A 22201-nucleotide genomic window follows, 5' to 3' on the forward strand; every position below is an offset into this window, starting at 1 on the left:
CACTTTCAGTGTTCTGTTTAACTGTGAACTGTATGATAAAATCTCACACTTAGGGAAAAAAATATGTTAACATTTGTGAGGAAACTGAGTTTTAAATCAGCAATAACACTTTAATTTCTCAGTTGAAAGAAAGGAATACCACTCTGGGGAAAAAAAAAAAAAAAGCATTTTCAAATAGGTGTTGGAGCTCAGGTTAGCCTGCAAAAGGTACAAATAGCACAGCTGGGTAACTTAGAAGCTAAAAAAGGCTTCATAGACACTACCAAAAAAGAGGTAGTGAGATCACTGGCTTAATTTCCACCAGACTTTTATTAATCAGCAAAAACTCCGTTAACATTAGATCCTTGGTTCTTATAAAATCTTGGTTCTTAATTCACAGTAGAAAATATCGAGAAAAAAAATGTAAGAACTAAACGCAGAACATGACATGAAAACAAAATCTAGTAATTACACACTCATTTTAGATTTCATAAACTGGAGTGAAATGAAACATTTTCAATTTGCATAAAAAGGTAGATTTAGAAATACCAGTACTTCATGTCTCTTGACAGTTGGCAGCCCCTGCCTTTTGCCAAAGCCTTACCACGGGTATGCCAAAGACTTCAACAACCATGAAACATTGATTAGACCTGCCAGTAACCTAAGAAATAGGCATTGTTTATAATGACAATACATAGTTATGTATAGACATTATTTGGATATTTGAGATTTTCAGAAAGCTAAAAAAAACAAAAAGGAAGTGTTTTCAACAACAAAAGCTTTGCTTCTGCTTGCATTCGTGGAATTCTTTATATAATGCTATCTTTGGTTCTCATTGCTCTTGCTGACTGGAGATTTTGAATAGATCACAGCTGATGCTTACTATCAAAAGACATGAAAAACATGAGAGAAAAGAAAACAACCAATCTCTTTCCTACTAGAGACTATCATGTTTGCTTTACTGCTTCCTGCAATGGACCTCTTACTTCAGCCTATACTTCACTATTATTAATCATATAATTAGGAAGAATAACAGTGTGTGAACTACTTCCTAGCTCAGATATACCATCTACATTTAGTACAATAAAAAGGATGGCATATGAACAGACATGGGTAGGCATAACTGCATTAACTGACTGCTGCAGGAAACCTTTGTGTCAAGAGCCAATAGTCAGTGCATTCATAAAAAATGGATAGCATTCTTGACAGGATTCTTCACAGCCATACTACTTAAAATGTAGTAGTAAGATAGGTTCCGATATCATAAAATATTACATACATATTTTCAACTTTTTTCAGAAGTCTTACAGATGTCAACTGCTTCTCCCCCTATATGATACATATAATGGTGCAAAGGCTTAATCTTACTACTGAGGATACTATACAACTGAGATCAGTGCCTGAAATTACACCCATGTTCAGATTCAAACTTCATGTACAACCTTAGCCATCACCATGCAGCAAATAACAAAAACCAAAAAAAAAACCAAAAAAAAAAAATCAAACAAAAAAAAAACCCCAAACAAACAAAAAAACCAACCAAACCAAAAAAGTTACACCCCAGTTATTTACCCTAATCCACGAATCATGAGCTTCTCCTCTTCCTTCCCCATTCTGACACTGAGCAAGGAACGGATTTGGCCAAGGGATGCCAGAAGATTGATGGTGTCTTCCACAGACACACTGTTTATGGTGTAGGTCTTTGGCAGGGCTCGAACCAGGCCCCCAATGCCATCATACTGGCGGTGCAGCAACACAAACATGGCCCTCACTAACTCCGGGTCTTCGATCACGGACTCCTGGGCCCAACGCACCATCGTGTCCGAAATCAGCTGCTGGAGAGTAGCTGCAAGGAAAACAAACATGTCACTGAATTACCAATAATTGCTCATCTCCCAGCTGCTAAGTCCCTCAGAACCCACTATACAGCATGAATCGGAATGAATTCAATTCCTTAGAAGCATCTTTTCCTTGGTACTTCTTTAGCAGCCTATCAAAGAGAAATAAAACCACACAAGAGAAGCAGAAATATCTCAAAACCAAAAGCCTATACTAAGAATTATGAAGACTTAGAGGATGCTCATGAAGTTACCACATTTATTTTTGTATTTGCTTTCAATATTTTTCTATTAATATATGTCTGTGGGCTTTTTTAGCCTATTATGAAGCAAGGCTGAAAAATCATACTGATAGGATAAGTAAATTATATATTATTTACATGTGTAAGCTCTGTATACACTTAAACTTTTATAATGTTGACAACAAAATAATTTAACTTATTCCTTTGCCAAAGACAAAGGCCCTTCAAAAGAAATAGAGACACTAATACTAACTAAATTGGAAATAATAATTTGCAAATTCCCATTTCAGTCTCTAATGAAGCAAGAAACCTGTATCTGCAAGTGTCACTGATAATCTTTATTAGTTGGGATATATGTATGTATAGAAAAGATATGTTGATACAGACAAGCTATCTAATTGCAGTTAAGGTAATTTCAAGTTAACTCAACCTAAGAAACAAAAAGAAAAGTACTTACCGAGATATACTGAAGAAATAGGAGTAGGCAGAAAATATAATGTTTAACAAAGAAGAGAAATTGCGCTAATACAGGGAAAGGGAGAAGAAGAGTAGTACTAATGTTTTTCATTGTTACTGTCCACGCACTATACTATTGGAGTTTCCACTGACATGGAGTAGAGCAATTTTTAAGAATAAAAACACTTCTAAAATAAGGAAAAAGATGAAATGTGTCCAGGTTGATATTTCAGAAGGACTGAAATAATTAATAACAAGGGACACAATGCTAAGCTTTTTGGATGGGTTGGTTTGTTCTGTTTTGTTTTGTTTTTTTTAAATGAAGAATCCCAGGAGTAGGCAATCACTTTGTTCCTGTTTTGACAACTGCAATGCTGCATTTCACCTACCTGTGGATCTGTTTGTTTAATACTATTCTTTCTACTAATATGAGAAAGAGAATCAGGTTTCATAGAGCTTTTATGCTTACTACAATGAAAAAATAAGGAAGATATAAGATTCATCACCAGATTCTGCATGGGCCTAGCCCCTAATTACCACATAAAAGATAAGGACATTTGAAAGCACAACATACCACAGGAAAAAGGGGGCAAAAAGATAAAAATAAAAGCAACAATGACAAATAAAAAGATAAATTTAAATAGTCAGTTGGCACCAACTGCAGAACTAGGAAGCCACTGGCAGTGATTCTTATCAAGACGAAAAGGCAGAAAGTATCAGAAAAAAACAACAGAACTTGCAGTCAGCAAATCTTGAATTTTAGGTCGGGTGGAGAGGATTCTGCTAATTACAGTCTAACTGCAGACTATTTCATATGCTGATCATGCAAATACTGATTTGAAGCTGCTGCAGCTGAGGAAATTCTCATAAAACAGGTCCTTTTCTGCTACAATTATTAAGTCTCCACTAATTCTATTAAAAGCAAGATACATTCTGAAAAGTTTGAGTCGACAAAGGATGTGGGCAAAAGTGCCACTAAAAGAAATTTTCCTCTACATCCCACTGGGAGACAAATCTGCCGAATAAATCCATTTGTGCTTGTTCTGAGTTAAGCTACAAATTTTAGGATGTCCAGATATTTCACTAAAAATACACCTTGTTTTGGCTGAAAATGTGAAGAACTTCCTAGTCTGCTTCTTTTCCCTTTTGTAATTAAGTGGCAATAAACTGATTTAATTTTGCTTACAGGATGTCTTATCATCATCATCAACTGTCTTCTCAGCTTGTTTCTTCTTCAGATATGTAACTTTTTCCATAAGGTATAGGAGGCGACCCCTAATGGTTGAATCACTGTTGCCATCCAAGGTTCCATCTTCATCTAGTTCAATTCCTGAAATTAAAAAAAAATGCACGAAGTAGTGACAGAATAAAATTAAGAAAGCTACAGACATCTTGTGTGTATAAACATAATTAAACTGAACTGTTGATCTGCTCTGAGAGCTTTATATGGGACATGCTTAACCAGCATTTGGAGCAAGTATAGAACAGGCATATATGCCAAGCAGGAAAGTGCAGGTAAGGATCAGGTAACCTTAGAAATTCAGTGTATAAATTGTGTGATGGTATACATAAAACATATAATAAATACATTTTCCCCAGTATGCATTTTTTCCACACTAACACTGATGCCTGTGTTTTGGATATATGTAGTTCAGAAGTGAAGATATAGTCCCTAGAGATACAGTGTGGCTGAAGTGATAGTAAAGAATTTTAGGTAGAACATACAAAAGAAGTGAAAATACGAGCATTACAAAAAAAATATACTTCCCAGTGATCTGTCAGAAGTAGCCACCCTCACAATACAGGGTTCTTTCATGACATTACTATAACAAGGTATAAAAATGTAAAAACAATTAATGTGAAGATTCAGAGAATCAGAAAACAGCTGTGTTTGGAATGAGCCTTTAGAGTCCAGCCTCCCAGCTCAAAAGGGACAAGAGCAACAAGAGCAAGTTGCTCCAGGACCATGTCCAGTGAGGCTTTGATTATCTCCTAATGTGAAGAGACTCCACAATCTCTTTGAGCAACCTATTCTTGAGTTCCATCACCCTACAGTAACAAACAAGTAGTATTTCCTGATTTTTATTTTGTGTCACTAGACATCTCTGAGGAAAATCTCTTAGCCTTCTAACTCCCACTACCCAACATGTATTTATATACATTGACACTATCTCCCTTTGAACTTCCTCTTAAATCCCAGTCCTCTCATTCTCTCCTTGTACAAAAGATGTTCCAAGAATTTAACTATCTTTGATGACTCCTCCCTGGCCTCAACTCCAGTATGGCCACATCTCTCTTGTACTGAAAACCCCAGATTTTGTGCAAAGCTACTTTGTAATTTGGTTCCCAGCTGGCCCTTACTGCTGGAGTTATTCCTTCCCAAGTGCAAGACTTTATACTTCCCAACACTGAATTTCATGGGATTCCTATCAGCTCATTTCTCTTATTTTTAAACTTATTGATTCATGCATATATTGCAGAGGAGTTCAAAATCTTGAGCTGTGCCTATTACTCCCACTAAGTCCAAGCAAAAATATTATTCAAACATTTTCTGGATGTTTTAGTTTCCAAAATAAATATTGAAGTTAAAGGTTTTGTAAGAGTTCTTTAGCAGTCTTGAATTGCATAGGATGTTTCTTCATGACATAACATCATTCTTCTCAATTTATTGCATCTGGTTCTAGTCTGGTTCTGGTCTGATATTTTTGCATTAGATACAATTCCATTTCTATTAAAAGTTATTCTGTTGTACTTTGTCGTAACAGGGCAATTGACGCTACACTAAGCAATGATCATCAGTAAATTCATATTACACACTAAATCATATTACAAAATCATTTGGATGGCAGTCTCCTCAACCAAACTGACTAACAGTAAAGACACTGAAATGCCGTATCAACTGGAACACAGACATGGTCTGAAATTACACAAATGAAATGTCTGTTTTCCCACAGTTATGCTACTCCTTGAGCTCTAGTTGTGCTTTCTTGATTTGCAAACTTCCAATACATTGTCTCTCAACCATTCCACAAAATGTAAATCCCCAGGAGGTGGCTGAATAAGCATTTGAACATTGGACTTAGTATGTGTTTTACTTATTTTTCAATATACAGAGAAATTAGTTCTGCTCTATGATAATGTACCCTCCGACTCACAAAATTAAATTTTTACTTGTAGGTGATGCAAATTCCTATTTTCCTCCACAAGAAAAAGGTAATGAAAAAAAACTATGCTAAGTAATTTCAGAGGAGAGTGATGGAAAACTAACTAAAGAAAAAATGGAAAGAATCAAAAGATAAAGCTTGTTTTCCTTTCAAGTGTTTATCCAAATTATTTGTTTCATCTACATTTCCTGTTACCAAACACAATAAAAATATTGAAAAGCTGGAAAGCATCTAACATGATCCACTAATGTCTGGACTGCTTGCCCCATAAGGAGAGAATGAAGGAACTGGGTTTGCCAGCCTGAAAAACAGATGCTTACAAAGCAAAACACATAGCATTCCCTTCTAGTTTAATCAGATAAAGATAAGGATATTTCCTTGGTTTTGACTACAAGCTAATTATCTTTATTTGATAATATTTATAAATTTTACAGTCTAATTTATAGACTATTCAGTTGATGTTTCTTACGTAAAGTTACTTATAAAAACTGTTTCTAAAGCTAATATAATTTAAAAAGTAAAAGTATTCAGCAACAAGACTTACCACAGTGTGTCATTAGGTCTTCATGGAAATCCAAGAGTTGATCCCGAATTTCTTCAGGGCAGGGACAATCATTTTTGTCATCTTTAAAGTTCAGCAGCATGTTAATCTTAAGAGAATACAAAGAAACGACAAATTACACTGATCTCCAAAAGGAAAAGCTTTCAAATCAAACAGAACTCCGCAACATAAAAAGCAAATGAAGTGCAACAAGGAAGAAATTGTCCATTGTAAGCTATACCTGCTCTTGAGGGGGGGATCGAAATTCTTTTGTTTTTCTAGCTGTCAGGGCAGCAGACATGTTCAAGGCCTGCATCACTTCATTGTACCGGAAGCGTTGATTCTCTTGGAGCTTGGCCACAAAATCATCAGAAAATGCTACAATGGCTTCTATTCGGTGCCGTACTTGGCAATCACACAGGTACTGGAGTAGATGACACATCTGAAAAAAAAAGTATTGTAAGGGACATGAGTTGGCAAGCTAAGAAACATTTTCTGCATATTATGCAAGCGAGGATGGATTTCCTACAGCATGTAGGAAAACGTATGGATCCTTTAATGTTATTTACTACACATAAAGTAATCTTACAATAGGAATGTCTGGCATCTGCCAGAGATTAATGTGCCTCAGACATAACTAAAGTTATAAGAGAATGAATTTACCCCTTTCTTCTAGGGAATTTCTTCTCTGTTTAGATCCATAAAAATGAAGAATTATCTATTGATGGCATCGAGCAAGTAATTCTTTTAATGAAACTATAGTTGCTTGATCTATAGTGAGAAATTTAATATCATCAGAAAAATACTAAATCTTGCAGTTTTCTGTAAGGAAATTACCTCCCTATTTAACTAAAAAAACTAATTCCAAAATGCTGTATTCCTTGAAAGATAAACTTCCACATGAAGAAAACAGGAACAACCACTATCAAAACAGTGTTTTTACCTGTAATTTGACAGGTTCTGGAAGTTTCATCTGAAGGAGTCCTTCCTTTGGCATTTGCTCCCCTCTGGTTTCTTCCTCTCCTTCTTCTGACTTGAACTCATCTGAACCGAACTCCTTCTCTGAGAAATCTACTTCATCCTCCTGACTCATCGCTTCTTTGAAAACCCGGGGCTCGATCAACTGCAAGATGTGTTTCAGATCTTCATTGTGGAAGATTCCCATAATTAGAAGTGTATAAAAGAGCTTGATGAGAGGGACAAACAGAAATTCTGTAGAACCTCCAACTGGATCTCGGACATGGAGGCTTCCCTCCTGGACAGCTTCAGTCAGCATCTCTATGGTTTTGGCCTTCAAGATTTCCAGAGGGAATTCAGGACTGAACTGAAAGCATTCACTGCTAATGCTTACAAAACTCGGAGAGGAAAACTGCATTCTTGGCCTTAACGAAGTGCTAAGTCCTATACCAGGAAGGCCATGTTTTTTGTTTTCATCGGGAAACAAAGTAATACTCTTGGTCTCATCTGTCATTGGAACTATAAATTCATTATTCATCATCAGCCTAGCAGTTGCATAGGTATTGAGATGGATGTCAATGAGTAACTCATAATATCCTGCACGTAATAATCCTGGCATATATTTGTTCTCAATAGCATAGAGGAGCTGAGATTCATCCACATGGCTACACAGAGCGTGGGCCACTCGGTTGTTGCCTAAAGCACAAACAGCTGAATACAATCGGAGGGTGTGGTAGTGAAATTGCAGCAATTCTTCTTGTTCTGTCAGCTCTAAAATATCAATTGTTCTGCAGAGAAGAAAAAACAACATAGTAAATCACATATACAAAAATATCTTTTTAAGGGATTCAAACTTCTCCCTAAGGGTAACATTAGCGCAGTATCAGTTCAGGGATGGATTTTTTTCCACATTTCAGCTTTCATGTGAGAAACACTGGCAGTGTAATAATCAAGACTAATAACGAAGTTTAATCGCAAATTTATTCAAGTCACTCCTAAAATCATTGCTTAAACTACTTTCAGCAGGGGAAAAAAATCCAAATTATTTACTTAACACAGAATATTTTTTTCATGCCACAAATAAGAATTCATGTAATTGAAAATTAGGGTTTTAGAACCATTTGGAGTCAAGATATTTAAATCATTTACTGGTTTTAAATCTGGGGGTGGAAAGTGGCAACAGACTAACCAGTACATTTGAAGATGGTTCAGTATTGGGGTTCTTGATGACTTTCAGTTGAGGCACTGGTAAAATGCTCAGACATTTAGATAACCAGGAAATCACAGAGTTAAATGTCTTCAATTTTTTAACTTAATTTAGGAAAATTAAAGTAATGGAATAATTAAATTGGTCACAAATTTTGAAAAATCTCTACAAAACCAGATTTTTGCTTATTTTACTGATTAATAACTTATAAGCAGGGTTTCTTTAATTTCTGAAAATCTGTATATACTATTAATATATTTGGAGAGAAATTGGGAGAGGTTGGAAACAGAGTTAAAGAAGGGAGATTTTAAAACACTGGAAATTTGGATAATTTTTAATATTGCTTAAATCAAAACGCACTGTCTATATTTACACGTGTTATAAATACGAAGAAGACCTTGGGACTTTCTTACATAGATGGAATTACATTGCTAGGTTCCTAATCCCAACATAACTGATACAGTACAAAACAAACATCAACCTGTTCTCCTCAGGGATATGAAGGGCCATGAACTGCAAAGGATTCAGGCACTGTATCATCCAGCCTTGACGTTCACTGATCCGAGACACATCCACCTTCAGGAAGTGGTTTGGCACTCTGCTCCAAAGCACATGAGTCAGAAACTGGACATGGAGACGTGGAGGACATTGAGAGACAGGGTTTTTGTGTTCACTTTTGAATAATCCAGCAGATAACGGCATTACGTTCTGGAAAAATTCCAATTGAAGAGACAATCAGTTTCCTCATCTTTACCATATGCTGCATTTCTTTTCCAGAAATACACTCAATATACAGTAAAGTACAGTAGAACAAGAAATCAACGTTTTCATCATTTTTAAAAGCAACCTAGGAACTATTGGAAGATTAGCAGCAAGACAGCATTTTCCATATTTGTTTTTTAAGAGCAGCCAAATATGAAACAGAAACTTGACTGCCACATATGGTTAGTTTCTTGGACCCCACTTTTCTTTTACCTCTTCTGATTTCTTAGACATCCAAAAATCCAAAGAAAAGTAGCAAAAATTAGCTCGGTTTTCTTGTGTCCTATCTGAACGTGTTTCAAAATTCTTTTAAGATTCTAACCAAATTCTTCAGATACACCAGTCATCCATACTCTGTTTGTAAAATTAAGAGATTTGCTTTACCAACCAAAGTAATTTTGTTTCACCACAAAAGACAAGATTCGGGAAACTCTGATCAGTTTCAACCCTTCTTATTCAATGTGCTGTGTTTTAAATTCATTAAGTATTTAAAACTGACTTAAGAATAAAAATAGCAATAGTGCAAACATTTGGAATCATAAAAACGTCCCAAATACCCAGAACACATAGCAGGAAATAAATGGCACTAAATAAATAAACAAATAAATAAACAAAAAAAACCCCAACTTATTTGATATGATTTGTTATTCCTAAACCAGCACAAAACCAAGTATTCTTTACCTTTATTCTTCCCAATTCAAACTGGAAAACATTGGGGCTTGTAGCTTGAGCAAATACAGCAGGAAACAACTTTGTACTTGGTTCAACCTAGACCAAAGGGAAAAATTATTGCCGTAACAGTGATGATTACTTTTTCTTACCATCTTGTACTGAAGCCTCTAATGATGCAGGCTAAGGATTCAGGTTTTCCCCTTCCTACTACAAGACATCATCAAAAAATACTCACCTGATAGTATGTGCCTAGTTCCTTGCCATTAGCTGTGAAGGTCAGCAGGCCACTGGCAGCATCAACCAAGCAACCAATCTCCAGACCATTATTATTACGTCCTTGTCCAGGGCTCAGGCTCTCTCCTGCGCACACCATATAGCAGTTGCTGCGTTTTATACTGAATGTCAAAAGATAAATTCATTTATGAATGGTGTGCAAAGTTTCTACAACAAGCCAAGAACAACCTTGCGTGGCTGCAAACATACAGGGCCTTGTGGCCGAAAATAATGGATCACATCCTAACCACTGGCAAAATTCAATGAAATGTGGATATGATAACTGAAAAAAAATAAAAACTGAAGATGACAATGTATGAAAAAGTTAAAACCATTTGTAAAATACCAAAGACAAAACTGATTTTGCAAGTCAAGGTTTTAAATCATTTAACATTAAGCATAACAAAATCTTCTGGTATGCATAATAAACTGATTATTATCACTGTCACTGAAGTGCTGAGATGAACTCGTACTAATTTTGGCCTCACAAGTCAATATTTACAGGATCATAATTTCAAACTATATAGAAAGCTGCACTCTCTTACTTTTCAGTGCCTATTGTGACTAGATCATTAGTCCATTGATTCTTCACAAGCAAGAACAGGTAACAAATTAACACTTTTCCTACTACTGCTGTTTTAATTCTTCTTTCTACATCAATCCAACCACATTAAATGGAGTAGATTTACACCTTATAAATTGCAAGTTGCTTGTATGGGTATAAAATATAGGTCTTTTTAAGCAGATTGCAACCAACCTCTCATGAACCTTCCCTTTTTCATCTCCCAGTGTAACTGTGACAGTACGCACTCTGTCCAAGTCAAAGCTTGTGTCATACTGGTGAAAGTCTGATGTAATCCAGCCCACCCAGACATTAGCAGGTTCTTGACCAGGAAATATTCTCACAGAATAATAGTACTGTTAATAAAAAAATAACAGTATCAAATGTCAGTGTTTGTTCCCCAGTGCATCAGTTTGATACAGAATTAATTTCCTCTCTAAATCTGAAAACATGCCTAAGTCTTCAAAAGCAGCATAGGGTTGTTCAAGTGCAATTCACAAGAAAAGCAAAAAAGACTATAAACACAAACCAAAATACAGTCAACAAAATATGCATATTAAAATAAAAAAAGACAAGATTAAATATGCATCTTATATGCTTGTATTGAAGGCTTGTGCATCACAGCATTGTAAGATATATTTCTACAGCTACTATAATATTTATACTGCAGGAAACCCAGTTTCTAATATCTTTTAGAAAGAGAAGAAGACATCCAGAAATGGAGTATTTGTTTTCCTCTGAATACTGAGGAATCTGCGCTTATGGACCTGATCTTGTCAGATCTACAAAATATGTACAAAACTTTCACTGAGAATCCCATTAAATAAACATTTTGAATAATTAGTAGAGATGTTTTCAAATGGTCGTGAACACTGACCCACTAGGTTAATGCACCTTTTCCAACTTATTCCATTATTCTGATGCTGTTTAATCTTCCTCTTTTGTCTGGTGTTATCAACAGTAGTTTCAAAAATGGATTAAACTAGATTATAGGTTTTTATTTAGAAACAGTTTTAGTCTGACAAATAAAAATAAAAGAAACAAAACAGTTTCAACTGAAGTAGAGGCTCAGAACTACCACAGACACTTAAATTGAAGATTAGACTGTTTCTAAAACTCTTACAATAAAAAAAAAGTATTTAAAGAAAACAAACCAAACAACTAGAAAACCCCAAACAGCTAAAACATCATCCTATATTACAATACCGTGGAAGTTTGCATCAAATAATCATAGTCATCCCGATCATCTGCTAGCACATCCTCAGTAAGCCGTGCAGAGTGACTTGTGCTATAATCTGGCTTTGTCCTCCTGAGCATAAATCTTCAATTAAAAAAAAGTAAAATTAAAATCTCTACTAAAAGCTCAATCACAAAAAGCAAATTATTCAGAAAAGAGAAAGAGACGGGCTCATTTTAAAATTAATTCTGACCTTAAACTGTATATTCAAAAGTTATTTGATTGGTCTGTCAGACATGAATAGCTGTTTTCTCTACTTGGAGAAGCAGGAGAAGGAGGGGTGGGAAAAGGTAGCAAGCTACTAACCTTTGTTTAAGACGTGAGGGCTTTTCTTGAACATAATCTTTATGGTTATTCAACTCTGGTTTTGTGGCATCTTTTTCTGTCCGGTCAGGAACTAGATGACCATGAGCAGTTTTCATTAGAACCTCAAAATCAGAATCAGCATCATAATCCTCCAAGTCATTTTTTGGGCCAAAAAGACCAGAGCCTGGTAACCCTCCTGCAGCTGATCTGGAGAACACCTCAGCACATTCAATGGGCATGCTTAATCGAAAAAACATGACATCTGTTTTGCTGTTCTGGGAACCAAAGGACTTCTGTGTGACCTTCAGACAGGGGCAGCTGTCTATGGTGCCATCAATTCTCATCACCTATGAAGCATAAAGATGTAGGTATTTTAATGCCAATGCTTTTTCTGCCACATAAACATTCAATTCATACTTCTACCATAAGCATCCATGACTTGCAAACCTTGCAACAGTATGGTGTCAACATTCTAATGCATTGCAACCACATGCTGCCATTTCGAAGGGAAATAATACTATGAGGAGTGGATGTTATTGTTGTGCCATTGTTAAATTTAAAAAAAAAAAAACAGTCACAAAGAAATTACGCTTCTCACCTTAACTCTGCAACATAAATCCAACTCTACCCAGAACAACAAAGACCAAGGAATAACAATCACACATGTACATATGAAAGAATATAAACTCTTTCCTAAATACCACACACCAGCTGAAAAAGAGTTCCTATTACATCATTTCAGAAGGATTTAATGGCAAACTTATGAGGCATGAATTCAGTTCCATCAAGATGCACAACTGACTGGGACAGAAGTGTTGATACAATTGGCTAATAAATATTTATTACAATCAAAACCGATTAGCTATGGAAAAATCAAAAAGTGTGCACACTAAAACACATGGTAGCTGTTATTTAAAAATGCCCACTTTCTGGAAATTGCTTACATAGCCCTCACTGCAGAAGGAGCTCTTAATTAGGACATCTTGTAAAATATGTCTCTCAGAAAGTCATGCCAACACACATCACAGGCTTTGTAGAAAGAAAAACTACCAATCAAATAATTACATTAGTTGCAACCCTACCGAATGTAAGAAATTTGTAACAGGTGTAAGGTTCATCCAGAACTGGGCCAACACATCACATTAAAATCTTGTTTGGAAGTACAAAAGTAGAAACATAATTCAAACATATTCAAGTGTCTAGAAACATTTCACTAGGATCACAAACCTCAATATGTTCATGGTTTTGTGGCACTGGTAGAAACTGAGGAAGCCTTTTACTCAGCCAGATGGTGATGTCTCTGTTTGTATTAACAGCAAAGGGCTCATACCCTTCCTGTAAGCCACATATAGTGAAATATTTTAGAGTGCTGACATCTTTTCCAAAGTTCATTCTTCCCACTTGAGATGGGCCCAGGCTGCACACAGGTAGAAACCCTAAAAACAAGATGAAAGAACATGTGGCTTGTACATAATGAACACTGCTGAACATCTCTCTTTTGTAATTGAATTAAAAATCATTTGTGAAAATAAAAAAAGAAAAAGAAAAAGATTATGAAGGTAAGAAATCATCAACAGCACATCTTTCATGTCACCAAGTAATGTATCTTAAACATCATTCTGAAAAAAAAAAAAAAGCAAGCCCTCTAATAGTCATGGATATTTTTAGGCAACACTCAAACTATTCCACAGAGTCTGATAGCCAGCTCTTGGTTAATTTCTCTGCTGAGCTGGTAGAGTATTGCCAATTTTACTTTAAGTCTTACTACCTTTGGTATTCTTCCTAAAATGTCATTATTCATGATATTTTGAGAGAATCTTACTTTAAAAGTAATACAGTGCTTGCCCATGCAGATATAATAATGGAAAAAAAGCTTAGCAATATGCACAAAGTGTATGACATAGATTTTTTTTTAAATAATATTAATTTTAAAAATTTAGAAAACTCTAGCTCTGGAAAATGAGAACTCACAAAATTACACCATAGCTTCATGAAACAAAGTATTTTGATTTGGGAACATGTTTTGTGCCTTACCTTCTGAATCATCTTTACATTTGTATGCATCTTACTGTTTTACTAGCACAGGGAACACATTTGTGACTTTTTTTGATAAAACTTTTTTTTTTCCTGATTCCCTAGAATGGGCAAGTGCACTTTCCCCACATGGATGTTCTGTAGGCACAATGTTCTTTTTTTGTTTTTCATTCAATTTCAACTTCACATTTAAAAACCTAAGAAAATCTTTTATTTCCTCTATTTATTATTTATTGTTATTTATTTCCTCTATCCTGTTTTTCAATTTCCACAGCTATAAACTACTTTGTAGATTCATTTAACCTAGTTATTAACAAAATGTCTTCTATCAGCAAGAAACATGAAGCTCTGTTAAGTGATTCTGATTCACGTGTATATAACAGGTATCGAAAAATATAAGGACACAATACAAAGTAGTTCCTCACCTTTCTTTAGGCTGCCTAGATAAAAAAAAAAAAAAAAGAAAACAACAACAAAAAAAAAAAAAACACACACAAAAAAACGAGCAGAGTATCTACTCATGATGTGTGTTCTTCAGAGACAAAGCACACTCCAGAGCACCATCTACAGGAATTACTCTCCACCAGATAAATGATCAGCCTTCAGTACCATTTTTAAAAGATTTTTCCTGCATATACACAAGACTGGTTGTCCTGCGTATTTGTATTAGACATGATAAAATTAATGTCATAACATTATTAGGCATAAGTTGAAGTCCAAATTTTTATCTTCACAGCTTGGCTTTTAAATCACAAGCCATCAACTCCTCAGATAACACAGCAATAGTAGATAATATGATTTATGTTAATTCTGCTAGTGCAAATCCAGTGATGGACAATAATGGAAGTATTTTCCAGCACTAAACAGAACAAAATTGTATTAAACAACTCATAACCAGGAAAATTTCACATTTTCATATAGAGATATGTGCCATGAGAAAGCCTAGCAGCTCTAGTAGGGAGAACTCACTAGGCTCCCTGTTGAGTTAAAGGAATCCACAAGATGTTGCAAAAGCTGCTAAGGAAAGCCAAAATCAAAATTGTTTTTAATAACCTACAATTCTCATCTCATTACCCAAGCAGCAGTTATTCTTCTACCTACGCATTTTCCTGTGGTTTTAAAAAAAAATCCTGAACCTCCCAGATAGATTAGGTGTGAAGCAAATATTTTAAACACACACACAAATAAAGTGCAATAAAATGCAATAAAATGTAAGAACATGTAAATAAGCACTTGCAAGATTCCCTGAAAGAAAACAAAGAAATACTGGAAAAACTCCTGCACAAGTAAAGCTGTCCTTGATATTTTTACTCAGCATAGTGTATCCCGTCAAACTTGCCAATGCAGGCAATGTGAAATCAGACAAGACAACAGTCCCTTTCACCAATACAGTTTTCTATGATAGCAGAAGGTACTGTACATGTAGCTGATTCTTGCATGTAATTGTAACTCTACAGTAACTGTGGGTCTGTATAAATGGAATAGAAATACCAGTCCCAGTCCTAACCATGAAAACCCTACTTCCATCTCCGGTGAAATTCTGCACTGATTTGCCAATGATTTACTTTTCATTTTGGTGTTTTAGGGCTCTTCTATGCATGGTAAACACATCTTATAGAGTAAACATCATCTTACAGAGTGTGTGTTGTTTAGGCAGCTACATATCTTCTACAGAATAGAAATTAATTTCAATAGCCATATTTGAATGGGTATCCAGATGTTCTACATATTATTATTATTAACAGATCCCATGTAACCCTTGCATGCTGGAGGCCACTTAGAAAGATTATTTGGCTTCTAATCTCCAGATACAAAACTGGGCCATGGAGCAAATTTTATTTCACTGTATGAAATAGTGAAACAAGTAAAAGCATTTAAACATTACCACATGAAAAGCAATCCTCTAGAACTGTCTGTCACACATAGCAAAAGCACAGGACAGCAACACTTTTCCTAATGTTCCCTACTTTCAGGAGTGCAACATGAACCTCCTCATTCAATCTGTCAAACACTACAAACAGCTCCTGCTCAATAAGATCATGGCTTGACAAAATAAAATTTGGGTTTTACAAGGGTACCTGTTCATATCTACAGTTAAATTTACCTGCTACAAATGCACAATAAGATGCAATTATCAATTTTACTACTGAGATGATATATCATAAATAAATTCATCTGCCATAATCCCAAAGAGCTCCTCTTGTTGGTAGTACAACCTAACACGCAGCACAAGCCGTATTACTAAGCTGGCAGAGCACCATATTCCCTTTTCATTGTTCCCAAGTAAATTAAATCTACAGGACTGACTTACTGTAAGGCTGCATCAGAAATTCTAACTGTTTCCTAAAGCAAAAGATCCCTATGTGCAGCAACACAACATGGTTCAGGGATTGAAGTGACCTACAGAAAGGTCTCAGGGCTGTTAAGCAAGAGCCAGTGACAAAAGCAAACTAAAGCCAGTCTGCAAAAGAAACAAAACAAAACAGCTCCATAAATTTATTTTGGGTATTTCATATGTGTGTTTGCACATACACACTCATAATCAGTTGTCTTCCCTTCCCCTCTGCTTTTGCCTCCAATATTTGTGTATCAAATATAGCTTTAGAGTTATTAAATCTAAGATCAATCAGCACGTTCCCTTGAAAACAGACTAGGACATCTTATTTCAAAGGGCAAGCTCTTTCCTACAAAAACTACACTAAAGGAACTTAATGCAAATTAAGATACTGTGGAAAATCTGAGATATTTGACAAAGTCTCTGACATGGCCACCAAAGCCTTCAGGCTCTGTGTCAAACCAGGAGCTCCTTTAGCAGAGAGAGATCTGCTTCAATTTGAACCTGTGGCTAGAAACAAGCACCACAAAAAGTACTCCACTGTGATTTCAACAACTTGGAATAAACACAGCCTACCCTCAGAATTTAATGGAATTAGAGTTTCTTTCAGAAGCCTCTATTCTCCAATGGGAGCATACTAACTAATAACTGGAAAACCATTAAAATTTAAAGGCACCAAGATTATTTTTGCATATAACACTAACAATAAGGCAATTCTTGTATCCCCACCCTCACCACGGCATCTAAGGAAATCCAAAACTAGTAAAGTAACAGGAAGCAGTTCAGAAAATGAACGGCAATTTTGTAATTTTAAATAAAATATTTCTGCTTCCTAATGTATGGCAGAGGAAGGAAAAACATCTCCCAAAGTACTCCTGAAAGTAAAACACTCTGAAATCCAGATGAAAATAAAGTGGTTAAAATTCAAAGAGGGAATTGCCTAATTAAGAGGTATGAAATTCCTGTTTCCCATGGGAATAGAGTAGGGATGAGAAACCCAACAGCAGCACATGGAGCTCTTACAGTTCAAAAAATTTAACTTTCTCTCTCAGCTACAACTGTATTGTTTAATAGATGTATAATATTTATGGCAGAACATATGTACCTACAAGAAATGAAAGCTTAAAGCTTAATTTTTTTAACATTAGCATAATAATTCAGAAGTTTTATGCAGTTAACTTACTTAATACAATTTCTTATTCCTTTTTGTTGTTTCTATCTGCACACAGGTACATATTTAAATTTATAATATAAAAAACCACTTCTTTGGTACAACATCAATGTGCCACCTGACAAGCCCTCAAAATCTTTGCCATCCTAAGCAATCTCCTAAGTTATGTCTTCACAGTAAACTAGCACCTGCTTGTGGATGCTGAAACCTGCACCAAGAACCCTACAACAAGCACAAAGCTCAATCTACTGGTTTAGAATTAAGCAGAATATTTTGCAGGATAGTTTTGTGTCAGCTGACTGCATCAGGTGCCATTTCTCCTCCCAGTGCTAAAACAAAACCTTAAAGATGGTTTAAACTCACTACCACAGTTTCTAACTAATTGGACAGACACTTGGTATCATTTCAGTACCTCATCTAGATAAAATCTGATGTCCTTGCCCCTTATGGAAGTGGAGTGGAGTAGGTGCTCTTAAAAGGTCCCTTCCAACTCAAATAATTCTATGATACACTCTATTATTCTGTTACATAATATGGTGATCTACTGCAGTGAGGATGAAATATTAAAAGTCATCAATCTGCCTCTTCAGACACATCCCTGAAAAATAGGTAAAGGGACTCACAACAGAAGATAGCCACAAAGATCATAACAGAAAAAAAGCCCTTTCTCATTGTCACACCCAGCAAATTTCCTTTCCAAAAGACTAAAACTAATCAAATAGAAAAAAAGGACAAAGCAGAGGAGGCAGAGGCAGGGATGAGAACGGGGACAAGAAACGCAAAAGAAACGCATTAAAGTGAAGTCAGAGCAAAAACCAGGCAATAGCAATTTAACAGCACAATATATTACAGAGCTTACCATCAGCAACCTCAAAGTCCTTGAATGCAAGTTCTGAGCCCGAGTCATCAAGCAGGATTTCACCATTTAAGGTGAACATCATAGTGTGCTCATTCATGTCAACCATACACCCCACAACATCTCCTGCCAACCAAGAGCGGCCAAAATGCTCATTACCTTGATGCCACCGCTGTGCCTGAAAAGAATTAGAAGCATTTAAAAGGAAAAATAGTGACACTGTATGTGTTCTCCTCATCTTTAAGGGTAGAAATAATAATTAATTGCCTCAGTTAAGATGACATTAAAATGAACACATTCACAGAATATCATTCCAAAACTGTGTCTGTGAATACTCCAAGCTGACTCTGAATATGGAAATCCATCATTTCCAAACTTCCTGCAAGCTCCTCTCACATCAGCATTATAAAATATTGCTTAGAGAGCTGACAGGGAAAATTGCTATTTCAACACTTTAGTAAAAAGTAAGAGTACGGTTTAGTTTTCTGTAGAAGTTCCATGAAAGACTTGTAATCACAATAATATGCTATCCATGGCAATGTTCAATAGGTATTTCACAAACCATTTTTAGGAAAATGCTTTTATTTAGTTTAGCAGCCATTAAATTCATTAATTGCAAACAATCTGTATTGTTTCCTTAAGTATATTTCTTAAAATATTTTTTGCAAAATAAATTACTCCTCCTCTCATATCAGATTTTGGAAGGAATAAAACTGTCTGTGAATGAGACAAGCCCTTGGTTTCTGATAGATTTCAGAGTAGCTGAGGGCATGATTAATGATTTCTCTGACTGACTTTCAAGTCAAAGACTGCAAAGACTTTCAATGGGGTCTTGGATTTGAGTTCAAATAAATTAACATCTGTTAAGAACTACTATAACCAAGTATACGGAAAAAAAAAAAAGAAGTGTTAATAACTAATAACAGATAGGATTCCTAATCATGTATTTCATCACATATTCATCCTATAAGTTGGATCCTGTAAGTCCTGAAACCAATGGACCTTTCTTGGTATCTTGAAGGTCAATTTTTTCCAACCAAGGAAAGAACCCATTAAAATCAAACACAACAAAATAGTTTTGTGGACTGAATGTCAAACCCTGAGATTCAGAAGGCGACTACAAAGCTATTCCAGTAAAAATAGAGGACTTGAATTGTTTACGTAAGACCCTTTACAAAAAACCTTTCCAGTTCTCTCTTCAAAGCATCTTCTCATGAAACATATGAGTGGGAAACAAATAAATTCCCACAGCATTTATAAAATACATCGTGAGACCTTTATCTTGATGGCTACATCCAGGAATACTGTTGATGTCTGTTACGTAATTTTAACAGTAATAAGGAAAATTAATTCCAATACCAGATACAAGGCTACAATTAATAACAATTAAGGTTTGGATAGCAGTTGGACTTGCCCTCATACTGAAATTAAAAATTTCAATTAGTCATTTAATCTATTCTGATGATAGTCAGTAATATAAAGGTTTGTTTTACCATATATTTTTATGACTAGATTTCAATCTGTAATTTTTTTTCACACAGAGTTAAATTTCAGCAAACCTTAGTGGTTCTATCATGCTTCATTTAAGCTGTAAGGGTTTCTGTGAAAACCTAGCTATGCTCTTTGGAATTCTGACATTTCTACACAAACTTAGTATCAAACTTATTTGCCTCAAACACTTAACTGTAAATAATCTTAACCATATTTATTCCCTAAGGGCACTTCTTATAGAGAGAACAACCAAGTAAAACTTTAAAGAAATTATTCATAGGTAATTACAGCGCTTCCAGTATTTTGAATTTGATTAAGCCACTTTGATTTTTCTTTCTTTATATATACTGAAAAACTACAGGAATTTGTGAAAAAAAAATGTTCTAGAAATGCCAAACCTTGCTAATTAATTTTTCAGGTGACACTAATTCTAGTTATTCTACCTAGGCCCTCAAAGACAGAGCAATAATTTCATGAAACATCAATGAAAGCAGTGAAGGCAACTGAGGCAAATGATACATGGAACGAGACACAAAAATTAGAAGTTTTGCAGTCACGCATATCATTACAGAAAAACACATACAAACCTTAAAGCCATCAAAAACAAAAGCTTCTTCATCTGAGCCAAGTTCCTGATCTGGCAGACAGCCAGGTCTGGTCCAGCCAACTCTCATGTCTCCTGCAGTCACTGCCTCAAACTCAAAGTACCACTTCCCAGACTTCACTGCGTAAGTCTTTTCTGTGCGGAAGATCCTGAACTTTTCCATTATCCCACTGCACATGTCCAGTCTTGTTGCTGTAAGGGTTAAAAAAATAAAAATAAGTATAAAGGGGAAAACAAAATGCAATGTAGTCGCTGCTCCCAACTACTGACAAGAAACAGTGAAAGCAAAAGGTAAAGGAATCTCTTTGAGCATAGACATGAAAAGAAGAATGTTGCTGCAGAACAGCAATGTGGGGAAAGTGTCCTTGCCCATTCTGGGAATCAGGGAAAGAAAAACAAAAAACAACAAACAAAAAAAACATAAAGAAAGGAGAAGTCAGAAATCTGAATGCAGCTACAAATAGCTGATGACTCAAGTGTCACTCTGATTCTTTTTCTCAGTTTCAGGGAAAAAAAGGCCAAAAGCATGGATCTTTTCCCACAAACTTGTAATGCATCAAATAAAGCCCGTGCAACATTTGAAAAGTCCACATTCCAGTGTAATCACAATTCTTCTTCTTCCTGAGTTTGTCATAAGATCAAATTTGTCTGCACCTACTTGCCCCCATTTGTTAGGCCATACTAAGAACTTCTCCCTTTCTCTTCTGTTTTCCCACACAGACCAAGGTCCACATTTCCAATATCATCTAGGATAGCTTATAAAATCACATCTTTCAGAATTAACCATCACTTCTCATGAAGCCACCATGCCTGACTTCAGTCAGGTGAGATTCATTAAGTTCCCGCTAAGCAACACACCTCTCTGCCACATAATTCTTTATCAGTTAATTTTTTTCTTTGATAGTCTACACAATTAATGCCTTAAAACACTTTTGAAGGCCCTTAGTGCCCTACCTATACAGACGAAGCAACACAAAGCATGGTAACTGAGAAGTTGTTTTCTTTTTAGATTCTAAGTAACAAAATGCTTTCTAGAGTCTAAGCAATCCCAAAAATACAGCTGCCGCGGGAAACCAGTAAGTAATAACAATAACAAAACATAAAAAGCAATACTAGAGAACTTTGTAAAATTAATGTTTAAATAAAAATTAATGACTGGAGATTCAGAACACCACTAGAGGGCTCTAAATCCCTTAATAAGAGTATGAATCTTGACTGATGAAACAGGATCCTTGTGACATGCTTTATGCATCTGCAAAACTTGAGAAGCTCATAAACTGCAAAATCTAAGACCCCAAAATGACTATAAAAACCTTTTGCTGATTAAATTCCAATGTTTTCTCAAGAAAGACCAATTCATAGGACACTGTTCTGCAGTTCCTTTCCTCTGGAAATTTTGCAAGAACCTTGATCACATCTTTCACATTCAAGGATTGCACTAGTGTTCTTTACATTTCATTTAATAACTCCACTCACAGAACCAGCTCAACGAGCTCTGCATTCTAAGGAAAAAG

At 35.5% G+C, this 22201-nt stretch overlaps 1 protein-coding gene across 1 annotated transcript in view; it reads right to left on the reverse strand.

The window, feature by feature from the left end:
• Positions 1–22201, reverse strand: part of RYR2 (ryanodine receptor 2) — a 286628-nt gene that overhangs the window by 121784 nt on the left and 142643 nt on the right. The window contains exons 29-42 of the mRNA XM_062489006.1: positions 20671–20879; positions 18596–18770; positions 13424–13632; positions 12197–12543; positions 11860–11974; positions 10849–11009; positions 10054–10213; positions 9828–9914; positions 8866–9092; positions 7164–7965; positions 6462–6662; positions 6224–6329; positions 3702–3845; positions 1552–1825 (exon numbers count right to left, since the gene is read on the reverse strand). Coding sequence (XP_062344990.1) covers positions 1552–1825; positions 3702–3845; positions 6224–6329; positions 6462–6662; positions 7164–7965; positions 8866–9092; positions 9828–9914; positions 10054–10213; positions 10849–11009; positions 11860–11974; positions 12197–12543; positions 13424–13632; positions 18596–18770; positions 20671–20879 — 3217 coding nt within the window. The remainder of the gene's footprint in view (positions 1–1551; positions 1826–3701; positions 3846–6223; positions 6330–6461; positions 6663–7163; positions 7966–8865; positions 9093–9827; positions 9915–10053; positions 10214–10848; positions 11010–11859; positions 11975–12196; positions 12544–13423; positions 13633–18595; positions 18771–20670; positions 20880–22201) is intronic.

This window comes from Cinclus cinclus, chromosome 3 (genome assembly GCF_963662255.1).
Source record: "Cinclus cinclus chromosome 3, bCinCin1.1, whole genome shotgun sequence".
Taxonomy (NCBI): domain Eukaryota; kingdom Metazoa; phylum Chordata; class Aves; order Passeriformes; family Cinclidae; genus Cinclus; species Cinclus cinclus.